The sequence below is a fragment of the Phoxinus phoxinus genome (assembly GCF_949152265.1).
Source record: "Phoxinus phoxinus genome assembly, chromosome: 6".
In the NCBI taxonomy this organism is placed as follows: Eukaryota; Metazoa; Chordata; class Actinopteri; order Cypriniformes; family Leuciscidae; genus Phoxinus; species Phoxinus phoxinus.
The window spans coordinates 11,679,354-11,692,702 of NC_136881.1; the positions used below are offsets into that span (position 1 = coordinate 11,679,354).

Sequence of the window (13,349 nt, forward strand, 5' to 3'; positions counted from 1 at the left end):
CCGACGTGCGTCTGTGGAGGGAAAAGTCCGCTGTGCGCGGGTGCAAAATAGGAATGATACATGCGTCGGTGTTCAAAGTCAATTGCGCTGGGTGCAAGATAGGGCCCTATGTATTGTAAATTGTTCATTTATTTAGGAATTTATTTTAAAGGAAGTACCGTGTCAATTAATCGGTATGCATAACGTCTTCAGATATAAGCTTGAGATCCTTTCCATCTGAAATGGTTATGTCTCTTAAGCCTAGTAATGTGTTATGAGCAGGACAGCCATATTCATCCGCACAGTCAAGAGCTGAAGAGCACAGTACAGTTCTTCTGCAAGATGCATGCAGTTTTGATTATTAAAGTTAAATGATTTTTTGCTTCTTGTTCAGTTCAATTAATTAAAAAGTTACATGATTTTTTAACATTTTGCACAAATTAATTAAATTGCATTCAATCCAACTAATATATTTAAAATTGACATTTACTCAGTTAATTTTTTTGTTGACAACCACTGTAAATGGGCTGTGAATCTGTAGTTCCCAGCATGCTTTGCAAGGGACTGCAATAGGAGAGTAATTTTGGGAATTAAGTGTTATTTTATGTGTTTTCAGTAAAGGGACAGATGCTGGTGGTTTATGTTAGTGTTTAATGTTCAGTTGTGTCAAGTGCAACCTGTGTGTAGATGATATCAGAGAACGTTTGTTCTTGATTAGCCAAAGTTACGAACGCAGTGTGTTTGTCATACCACTTGGTCATGTATGGTTTGTTAATTAACTAAATCTGAATTTACTACTTAGTTTAGCTTACAGTAATACACATTGCTGCTTATTGCCACTTTCTAATTTTGTGGATTGGTGTTCTTAAAGCAATTTTCAAACATCTACAGGTGTATGTCCATTGTTAAGAGTGGTCGCAATCTTTTGTATTTTTGGTTTTAGTTAGCATAGTTTTATGTAATGTTATACGCTGAAAACTTAGTTTAGAGGGTTTGGGATATTAATGTAGTTACGGGAATCGTTTGGTTTTGATATTTTAGATTTTTATTTTATTTGTTTTGTTTTGTAACTTGTTCACACTGCATTTTTCTAATAAATTGTACTCAGTACTGCACATTATAACGTTGCATTGGTTGTTTCTGTTTATTGAACATGCTATTATATCTCACTTAAATGCTACGCAATAATCAACATCAAGCACATAACAGTAATGTTTATGATTTGTATGGTTACCATTATGAAAAAGAGTGGCACTTTAGGCTGTGAGCACTCAGTGATCAATACTAATGTCAGTAATGAAACCAGTATTTTCTTATTTGTTCATTATATACATGGTGTATAATGATGAACGAAACTGCTTGTTTGAACATGTAGGAAAATAAAGTCTCTGTAAATTAATAAACAAATAATAAGTTGGACCAACATAAAATATTTGTTTGACTAATGTAGTAAGTTAAACATACTAGAGTAAAATTATTTTTAAACAAATGCTGTTCTTTTGAATTTTCTATTATAACATCTACATTTTTTTTTATTCTTAATCTTTTCAGAGACCCAAAGAAACAAAAGTAGAGCTCATCTTCAGATCTTGAAGTTATTTATTTCAATACAAAGAGATTTGGTGGAAGATTGTGTTAAATATAAAAAGAAACATGCTGGTCATTAATTTATTGCTTATCATTCTTTTATTTTATAATTAGCAAGATATGTTGCATATCAGTTAAAGTTTCAGATCATTTGTTATCTTTTGAGGGGAAAAAAAAAAAAAAAGTTGAATCTACATTAATTATGTGAGATGGTGATTAAAAACGTGCTTGAGGATAAGGAAAGACTCATTTTGATTATGCTGATGAGACCAAGAGAAGTGAATGCTAATAAAGTGTTAATTTACTTGTATTTGATTAATCCTCTCTTGACAATATCACTGCACAGCAGTGGCCAGAGATGTGCTCATAGATCCACTACAGAGCATGATCATCTTCAGAAAAGATGTGACAGAATCACACCACAGGATTATGAAGGGACAGATTTGTCTTTCTTCCGTCCTTTCTTCGGTGAAAAAGAGCTCTGATACTCAAAGTTTTGATTTGTGAGTTTCCAGAGTATCAGAAAGCCCAAGATGATCCACCAGAACTAAAAACAAATACTGATTAAACATGGCCAAAATGAAGGAGCAAGCAATGATTTTGTGGTAATTTGGTTGATTGCACATGTTTGCAGATAGAAAACAATAATACTTCTTAAAAGTGGCATAAAGTTTTGTTTGTTATTATTTCTGCTAAATATCTATAATACCAAACATTAAAATCTAACAATTACGATAAAATTAAAGATTTGTTGGAAAAAAACACCTTAAATTACAAAATATTGATTAGATGAGTGGATGGGGTCTAATTTATCTGTGGGACCATGACTATGCCTTCTTGGACATAAATCTGTGGTACCCAATATAAAAAAATGCATTTACCCTTATCAAGATTGATACACTTATTTTACAAGGTGGCTATTTTGAGCAAAAATGTAACAAATTCGTATGCGAGTGAGGTTTTTTCTCAATCGTACCTATTTTACGAGTTGCCCAATTCGCATGAATTCATACGAATGACCTACCCCTGACCTCGGCCCTAAACCTACCCGTCACTGGGGTTTAGACAAATCATACAAATTTGTACGAGTGAGGTTGTACAAATTTGTACGAATTAGCCACTTCGAAAAATACAAATTGGCCGTGAGATATAGTTGGTTGCATCACAGCTACCAGTATGATTTTAAGCAACTGGAAATGCCCTGAAACCCGAGATCTGAAAGATTGGACTGACGGGATGATTGAAATTGCTGCAGATCATGTTGGGGAGACTGCATAGTAAGGGAGAAATTTAAAAAAATTGTGCAGACATTTTGGCAGTGTAGACAAATAGAGTGCATGACTAGGACTGCTTAACAACTGTTTAATTCCCATGTGCTTTTGTTATGATTGTATTCCACTGATTGCGACTAGTGGCTGAATATGTAATTGCAAAGGTGATTACTGAATACTTTGATTATATAAAATAAAATGATATTAAACAAAACTAAATATTAATTACATTTGGTTATTCATGATTAAGCCATGTTGTTCACAACAGGTTGTTACCTCAGATTTATTTGCATGATTCAAGAGCAAGGTTCGAGTGCTTGATTACTTTAGTGATTCTCAGTGAATGTACATGTAAGGATTAAACACTCAATATTTACAAAGGACATCATCACTTTCACAAAGCCATCCAGACTGCACCACCTCACGGATCCTTCCACTCATCCAGGTGGTTTAAATGAGAAATGATATGCAACGGATATTAATGGCCTGCTCTTGAATATTACAGTTTTTCTCGATTGCTTAAACACATTTCTTGAAACTATGCCTCGTATTCTCAGAACAGTAAACACAAATCCATAATGTCTCACCCAATTCCCCAAACATCCTATTTTCAGGTCAAAATGAAGCTCTACATTCAAATCCATTCACTCTTGCTGAAAAACCAAACTTTGTCCTCAGACTGGACACACAAGCCATCAAAATCACACACACACAACATAGTCTTACACACTGGTGCAATAAATTCAAAGCAACATTTTCAAAACTGGTAAGTATAATGTTGCTTGTGGTTCCCCCCTCACAAACCTTTTCACTTGATGAACACAAAAGACACAACCAATGGATACATTGTCACATTTTAATACATTCATGTACTACAGAATACAAAAAAAAAAAAAAAAAAAATGTTTTCCCTGTTTTACTCTTTTTTCTTTTTGTTACTCTCTCCTCTAAATGTTTTTTTTTTTTAATATTTACTTACGTAAGATGTGTGTGACCATCATATGACAGTAAAAGAGCACACACAAACCTTATTCTAATATGGAATTATATTGGAATGGTAAAGAGTGTATACAGTAGGTGACAGGAGGGCCTCCACTCAAGGATACAATATGATGAACAAGTCTAAGAATGTTCCACGTATGGTTGAAATACCATCATTGGCCTAGAAAGATTACATTCTGGGAGTCAAGACTATAAAGGAGAAAGGATGCTCTCCCTTCACTGTCACACTCCGCAGTCACTCTGTGTGCTGTACGACTGCTGGCCTTTTCTTGCAAGAAAATAAACCTCATCAAAGACAATTGGAAATGTTTGTCTCTTATTCAGTGACAGAAATGTGTTTGCCAGCACACCTCCTGAAGGTTCTGATGATGGAGGCGACGGTGAAATGTCTCAAATTCGGCCTTACTCGTAGCCCAGCCTCTCCATAGTCATATCATGGACAAGGACATGGTCAACTAAAGTGGCTTGAATTTCATCCGAGACTGCTTTTCTTGCCCTTCCCCTTACCTTTCCTCCTCCTCCTATCCCTCCTCGACTTCTTTCTTCATGTCTTTCTGGGTCTATTGTTCCAAAACTCAATAAACTGATTCGGGCCCTTTTATCTATCTATTGAAGGATCTGATTGATGTGTGTTAAATTTTGACTTTCAGTGTTTTCACCTTTGTAATTGTGTGCTAACTGAGCTGAAGCTGTGCTGACTTGAGTGAACAATACTGAATACTAGTGCTTTCTAAATGACCACATGGTGTAGGCAATGAGAAATGAAGGGATTTGTGTTTATAGTTTAGAGAAATGGGTGTGCTTTTTGATAAATGGGATTATGGTTTTGAAATTTTAGTTCAAAAGCCTGGTTATAGTGTTTAAGCAATCGAGAAAAACAGAAAAGTTCACATACAAATCATATATAAAAAAAATATAATTATAATTCTTTATTATATAGAAATGTTTCCATAGTTTCCACAGTATAAATTAAGTGTTTCTACATGGAATAATAAAGCTACCTTTTATATTTTAGAGAGTCCCTTTACAAAATGAATCATCATGTTTGGAGGTCCATGGTATAAAATAAGTTTGAAGACCCCTGTTTTACAATGTCCCGTATAGCCAAATAACAATGGCCTGCTTCATTATCATTCAAGTTATAGCAATTGGCAGTAGCTGGACTTGGATGAGGGTGAACATAGGTCCAAAATGCAGTTAATATAAAACATGGAGGTTCTGATCTGAATTACTTTGACCATATAAACAATCTCAGCTGATGCAAGGCAATGAAATTTCCACATCCATTCCATTTAAAAAAACAAACAAACAAAAAACATAGGGGCTCTTAACAAAAAAGAAAGAGAAAAAACATCCTTTAATCTTTCGAAGGTTTCAAGAGAAGTACTGTATGCTTGCAGAGAACTGGTGCACAAAATAAAGGCAAAGAGAAAAAGAAAAGAAAAAAAGTTGGAAAGATAAATTATTTATCTGAACCGGATAACCCTCATCAATAAAAAGGAGAAATGGGTGCATTTTGAGCACCTGCATTAATCAGTGGGTGTGTGTACATGTGTCTGGGTGTGGTTTGTGAACAGTGTAAAGAGACAAATAATCAGAGCTGTTGTCATAATCAGCCAACACAGCCCTGAAGACTGATGCGTGTACTTGTACGCATTAATCTCCATATGTCCTTTAGGTCTCTCTCTCTCTCTCTCTCTCTCTCTCTCTCTCTCTCTCTCTCTCTCTCTCTCTCTCTCTCTCTCTCTCTCGGGAGTGAGAGAGAGAGAGAGCTCACTACCTCTAAGTGGCAATGTGGCATTGCAAATGATGATATTCATTTAAAACTAGCAATTTATTCTGGCTAAATTACACAACATAAAACAGCACATTACATTTCTAAACGTTCCTCTACGTGCATGCACACTTCGCCAATGTATTCTTATCGTGATTAATTACTTGGAACTAATCACTCAAATCACTGGATTTTTTGGTGCCGCAAAACTTATAATTGGAGATTGAAGCACTTTGAGGCGGCTGTTTTAAAACTTCCAGGTAGATCTCCATTTAAATTGGTTCTCTTATGCCCTGCAGTGGATGCAATGGAATAAAAAGTTTTGAAATAATATTATGTTGAACTCTATTTGACTGACTGAAATTTAAATATAACTCGATCTAGAATAGATCCTTGAACAGCCGAAATTCACCAAGCAAATCATTGTTAGTGTAAATGCCCCTTTTAATGTCATGTGAAGTAATAAATAGCAATTTAGCAAACCAATGGTCCATATTTGTCTGGTAAGCTTGATCTTGTTAGCCCTTGATGGTATGCTTTCATGAACAATTTAGTCAGTCTGTTAAATTTAGTCCGCAGAGCGTCAATGGAGTAGCCATTTTTAATGCATAATCAAACAAATCGAGTGATCGAGCCTTCAGCGTAGCTGCTCCTACTCTGTGGAACAAACTGTCACTCCATATCAGAACCTGTCCAACTCTAGAATGTTTTAAACATTGCTAAAACACATCTCTTTTCCTTGGCGTTTCTTTCGAGTTAGGCCTGTTAGTTGTCAGACTAACATTCCTGGCAACTTTTATTGTACAGTACTTTTATCGTGTGAGTAGTGTATTGTTGTTGTATTTACCTTGTGAAGCACCTTGGTTAACCTCGATTGTTTTAAGTGTGCTATAGCCTACATAAATAAAATTGAATTGAAATTTAATTTAATTTAAACAAATAATAGTTAATAAAATGTATAATTGAGCATTTGATTGTATTTATAACAATACCTAATTGAACATGAACTGGCGAGCAGTGTGCTAAGCTGCCTGGTTATTAACAATCCCACAAAAACACTTATTTTACACAATTTTACAGAAAAAAAAAAAACTGGCTATCACTAAAAATGCTACAGAACTGTTAATTGGTTAACCATATAGGCCTGGTGATTTTATGTTGTTTAGTTAATGTTTATTGTATTATTTTATGTTTTGTGGACAGGTCACTTACGATAAACTCTGATTTCATCATGTGGGTTTCCATTTTACCAACTGAATTTTATACAGTTATCGTATAACTTAATGAACTACATGGTTATATAAGAATAAAATATGAAAGCACCAATATGCCATCTTATAATACCATAAAAAAAAGAGTTGCTGGTTGTTTACCGTAAATTCAGCAGGGTATCGGTGGGTTTCTGATGCACCTGGCATGTTAAGCTAACCAGCTTAATTCCACAATCTATAACTGTTGTTGTATATTATATAAAGCATAATTGACACTACATGAATGGTCATAATAACAATTCAGATGACATACATAATGTCATCAAGTGATGAGACACTAAAAGAAAAGTACATTATTTCAGCCAATGAGAAATCAATTTCATGGGTGGGCTGAATTTATCAGACAGCAATTTGCCCTGAAAATGAATGGAAATGCTAACTGACAACGTTTTGGAAAGACTGTGGTGTCAGAAGATACTGGCAGTGCCCCTGTGCCACACCTGAGTCCCCACCGTCACACGTGTCTTCCTGCTGTCCTTGTCCGCCCCCCAGAGCATCTCTTACTCATGTCCTCTCTGTCACCCAGTGCTAATGAAATCATCTCCCACTTTCTCAAAGCAGAGAAGCCATTCATTATGCACTCTACACTTCTAAAAATGAAAAGTCAATAAGACAAAAAGCAGATGCTGTGTTCCCTCAACGTCCTCTCAGTTGTTTGGCCTCTGGAGGAGGTGTTCAGAGGAGAAACAAGCACACAGCTGGAGTCGAGCGTGAGAACAGACCATGAACGGATTATTTCCCTGTCCCCCCATTTCAATCATCTGTGCAGGGGCCTCGTGGCAAACAGCGGGATGCCTCAGGTTAGCGGAGAAGCATGGAGGGATGGAGAGAGAGAATGAAAACAAGATCTGACAGCACAAGCTTGATACTGCATTTCATCACCAGCTCACTTCCAGCACACAGCCCGTAAACTCATCCAACTAAATCCTGCCGCGCAATAATTTAGCAAGGCAATACGTTGCTGCCATAAGGTCATGAGGAGCATTACTTCACACCACCATTTTCCAGAAACACAATTGAGGGTCACAAGGTGAGGACATTCTAAAATGTTATATATTCTAAATATATATACATATATATATATATTTAGATGATAATAGTTTTAAACATGTAATAACTCATTTTTTATGATGGATTTTAATGCAACTCTGGGTCTGGCAAAAGGGTAATACAACAGTCAAAAGTAATTTAAACAATAAAGGTTGCGATGAAAGTATTTATAAGTTTCCAAGACAGCTTTAATCTGAGCTTCATTTAACAAAAAGGAGTGAAGAACGAAAAAGTTAATTTGAATAAAATTCAAGCCCTTGGACATAAGTTGAAGATACACTCAAGTATATATTCCCTGAATAATACAGTTCATAAGCTGTCGTGTTTACAACAGTGACAATGAGCACTTATGAGAATCAACTAAATGCTGGCTTTTCAAAAGTAGTTCACATCATTCGTGTGCCATTGTTTAAGTACAGACATTTTTTGATGTATTGCACGCTGGTCTGTTATTGTGTGGACATTGACTTACATTGATATACACCCCTAAACATGACACTGACCAAAACAAACTGTGATTGGTTGCATTACGTGTCAGTCAGACGTCCTCTTGGGTGGTTCTTGACCAATGAAAGCTGCAATGGAGTCCAGACCTTCTGCTGTCAGTCTGAAGGTCTGGCTATACGAGGTTTGGGTTGAGAACCTTGGGCCTAAATCCACAAAGACCATGACGGACTACAGCTCTCAGAAATTTAAGCGACTCCCTTATGAACAGAGGATGAAGTCATGATCGCAGTGCTCCCGCTTCATGCTCACCACAACGCAACTGTGCATCCATCACCTGAACTTATGGGCCATATTATAAAAACAGAGACCTCTGGACTCTTGGGCCAAGCTATCAGAGGACAGCTCAGCTCTCTGGCTCTCAGCACCCCTATACAATTTCTGTTTGAAGATTAATGTACTTGCAGCGAGTGGGTTCAGGGACGAGAGAACAAGGAGAGAATGGAAACAAACAGGAGTGCAGGAGAGAGGGGTTATACTGTATAACTTTGCTGCCTGTTTGGGAGCTAATCCCTGCAATGAAATTCCCTAAATGTTCAGACAATGTCGAGAGAGCCTGAAGGCAACGGCTCTGCAGAGCGGGTAATGTCAAAGAGAGGATATAGAGGGCACATTGGCGAGAGTGCTATATGACTCTCACTATGCTTTTTTTGCAGAGGCACTATAGTAAATAAACTAATAAAGAGACTTAATAGAAAAAGAACATCACAACGAGGGTAACTTTTGCTCCCAAACATTACATATATGGGTGATTTTTATCACTTTTTAATTTGCATTGGTTAATTTATGGTCCTGCTGTGTACATAATAAAGCTCCATGGGACACAAATAGCCTGAGATTTAATTTAAAATTGTTGCATTCATCACAAAACACGCCATACGAGCCAGATGAGGCTTGCTGTGTCTGTGCTAGGAACGCAAATCTATATACTATATTTAGAATCAGATTATTTACTTTCTAAAGGCATATCTGGTCATTAATACAACACGCTCCAGCTGAAAAGACCAGTATATGTTGTGTTTTATATCCCACCAGTGAATGGGAAACCGGGAGTGACGTGATTACAGAAACACAAACAATTAATAATTAAATTAAGTTAAATCAGTAAATCAAATAAAATTATTAAAAAAAAAGTAAATATTATGAACCAAGGTGGCAAAACACTTAATTTCCCAAAATGCCATTACCTATTGAATTTATCTTTACTGTAATTCACTTCCTATGGTTGCAATTCAAATTTGTTTTCAACTTCACCTAAGATGTGGCCAATTTATTTCAAATTCCAACTCATAAACTAAGTAAATTATTCAATTCTGAATTTTGCCCAAACCATGCAGCACTAAAGCCATGGTCACACTAGACTTTGAGCATGCACAATTTCTACACCACTTTACAGTAATGCTGCAATCCTGCATTCTATTGGTTAAGTGATACGAATAAAAGCAGGTCAGGGTTCAACATACTTGAACTTTGGAAAGCAGCAAAATTCGAGCTTGCGTTTTTGTTCTCTGTATGGAAGTCAATGGAATGCAAAATGTTGTGTGACCGCTCCTTTACCCATATCCTACAGTCATGACCAGTGGAAAATCTGAGAAAATCCACCAAAAATTTCTTTGCTGCCTGTTACTAATACAGGGGAAATATGCATGTTTGTTCTTTTCTCTGCTTTCCTTTGCACAGCGAAGCTGTGATGTGCTGTAGTCCATGAGCAGAAAGTGAGGGAGAGCATCTAGACTTCTGCTGGCTTTAGGGGTGGTTGCTTCTGCTCTGATCTTACAGCTAGTTTGAGTCAGGTAGCTCTTTTTATACACACACAAAAACATAAACACTCTGCCTTGCATACCCTGGAGTGGAAAAAAAAAAATCCCTGACAAGCAAAGAGGATTCACTGGAAAACACTAGAAAACACAGGGGCTCCAGAAACCCCCGTGGCTGCATTGAGATAGAGCAGTAATTGATGGAGGTCCTGAGCCCGGTAGGCAGTCGGCCCCAGAATGCAACCTGCTGTCTTCCGAAACGTGATGGTGAAACTGAGCTTCTACTGAAAAAACAACAAAAACATAGGTCTGCAGGATTGGTGCAATGTTCTGTGTCAATGTGAATGAGTTACTCTGATGTACCTTGCTCATGATAAACAAAATCAGGGGTTTAACTGGAGCAGAACAATCTGAAATTGTTTGTCAATCCAAATCATTTATGTACACTACCATTCAAAAGTTTGGGATCTGTAAGAAAAAAAAAATGTTTCTTATGCTCAACAAGTCTGCATTTATTTGACCAAAATACAATAAAAACAGTAGGCTAACATTGTGAAATATTATTACAATTTAAAATGTTTTCTATTTTTATTTATTTATTTGATACCAAAACTGAATTTGGTGCTCAAGTTAAATTTTCCCTTTATGTCAATGTTGAAGACAGTTGTGTAATCTCTTACGTAATATGTAAATGTCTTTTCCGTCACTTTTGATCAATTTAACGTGTCCTGGCTAAATAAAATCTTACTTAAAAGCTTAAAATCGTACTGAAACCAAACTGATTTAGTGCCACTGCTCTCTATTTTATCATCATCTTCTCTCAGACGCAAGCTCGACCTCGGTTGGTGGCCTACTAGCTAAACTAGTACCAAACTACCACTAACCAATCAGGACCAATGTGGAAAATGATGTGCATAGTACAATCACAAAAGGCTTTCAAAACAGGTAACTGTACCTTTTGGGAGGTTGGTGTAACACTTTGGGTCTCGTAGAGTCTAAAATGGGGTCTAATGGGATCTAAGTACTGCTTTATTTAAAAAACAAAAACAAAGGCAAGATACAAAAGTCGACAGCTTGGAACCCTCTAAAATCCCAGAAAACATAAAACACTATTAATTAAAAATGCACACCAATTGACAAGAACCGACAAAGAAAAAAGGCTTAAATACACAAGGAACTAATTAACTGAAAGAAAATGCCAGGAAAGAAACTAAAGGCAAGAAACCTGGCACAAAACAAACGAGCTTCAGTTGGGGTGGACACTGGACATTAACTAACACCAAATTTTAGAGTCGTTCCAATTTAATCTCTGCATATAATACAATCCAAGAAAAAAACATCTAGGCCTAAAAGCCCTTTGGAGTGTCATTAAATGCCAAAATGCCATCAAGGTAATAAAGTAAAAGCAATCATACTGTATATTTTATGTTTACTGGCAACTTACGATGATGAAATTGTCAAGTCTTTTTATTATTCAAATGTGTTCTTTCATGTAAATGAGCATATGCCAAATTGCATATTAAGGTTTGGAGGGCAAAGCAGTAGGAGTTCTAAACATGAAAAAAAATTGTGGTAGCTCAAACAATAAAGAGAGAATATGAAAAGCGCATGAGCTATTAATGAAACGGGCCACTGTGAAATGAGAATCTGTGAACTCGGGCAACATGTCCATGAAATAGTTTAAAAATGCCACTCACCCACAGTGAGTTGTCCTGTCAGCTGGCCAAGGTTATTTCGTGCATTCACTGTCACATTGCGGTCTGACTGTAGGACCAGAGGACTGTCCTGAAACACACAGTGAAGAAAGAAACTGTTATATGATCCGGCATTATTCAAAAAAAGTTACACAAGATAAAGCAATAAGCAATCTTGCAACATTGCATCTCATTCACAACGTTGCATTTCGGTTGCTGTTAGATGTTGTACAGCACTTCAAGAACATTCTAGAACATTGACACCTAAAATTTGAAAAAGTAAAACAAATAAAACACTTTACAAACATTGTGAAAATAAGTCGTTTTTAATGTATTCTCCACTACTTAATTTTTCTTTAAACAGCCTTAAAATTTTATCATTTTCACCATGTAAAGCAAAATGAGCCTTTTTATGTTTTTTAAAACATGTTTCTAAAATAAAAAAATAAATACAAAAATTTGCATATGGATCAAAAAAGTTTATTAAACTAATTTTTTTTAATTAATAAAATTGGAAGAAATTATAGTAATAACATGGTAAAATACAGTAGCTTTTAAAACTTTGACTCGCTTTTTAAGGAGAAGTGACTGATCAGGGCTGCGTTTCCGGATAACATTGTCTCTTACTGCACCCACACACCGGACGCGAATAGCGCGTCAGGCGCGAGTGATTTCAATATTAAGTCAATGCAAAGACGCGTTACACGCGTTTTACGTGCGTAACGCGTCTTTGCAATGACTTAACATTGAAATGACTCTCGCCTGACGCGCTATTCGCGTCCGGTGTGAACGCACCATTAGCGCGCTACGAAGACTCTTAAGGTATAACTTAACTAAAGGTATACCATTTCTAAGCGTGTTCCCCCGAACCATACCTTATAAAGCTGCTTAAGATATAACTTCTTACGTGTGACGTTACCTGGCGCTGTCCGTGGCGGTGGTGCTGAATTTGTTGATATTGATGGCTCAAGAATCAATTATTCTCTCGTGCAGGGGCTAATTCACTGCACTATGTGAGAAAGCGGTTCTTTATAAAAGAAGCAATTCAGAAATAATTAAAATTGCATTTATTTGGACTTGTGGGATATTATAAAAAAATAATCCAAACTATAATAGCCTAGCCAGCATATTTTAAAATTGTATCATATATAGCTGTCACAATAAACATTTCAATGTTTTACGTGCTTTCTTCTCATTCCCATTTTGTGTTTGCTGAGGTGGAGCTGCAATGAAATATTGTTCTTGTAAATACTTTCCAGCATTTCAGTAATACAAGTGTACATCTTACGTACGGTGCTCGGCAGTGATCAAAAGGGATTTAAACAGTGTGTGAGTGCAGCAAGCTGACTCACTAGCTTAGGACTTCAAAGTGCTTTTGTACTCAACACAAAACGTCAGTAAATAAAAGTCTTGAATCCAAAGTTCTTCGTTTGACTGTTTAATTATGAATTTCAAAAACA

The 13,349-nt window shown here is 36.3% G+C and overlaps 1 protein-coding gene across 1 annotated transcript in view; it reads right to left on the minus strand.

Moving 5' to 3' along the window:
* sgcz (sarcoglycan zeta) overlaps positions 1–13,349 on the minus strand; it is a 282,091-nt gene that overhangs the window by 49,479 nt on the left and 219,263 nt on the right. The window contains exon 4 of the mRNA XM_079617362.1: positions 11,893–11,980. Coding sequence (XP_079473488.1) covers positions 11,893–11,980 — 88 coding nt within the window. The remainder of the gene's footprint in view (positions 1–11,892; positions 11,981–13,349) is intronic.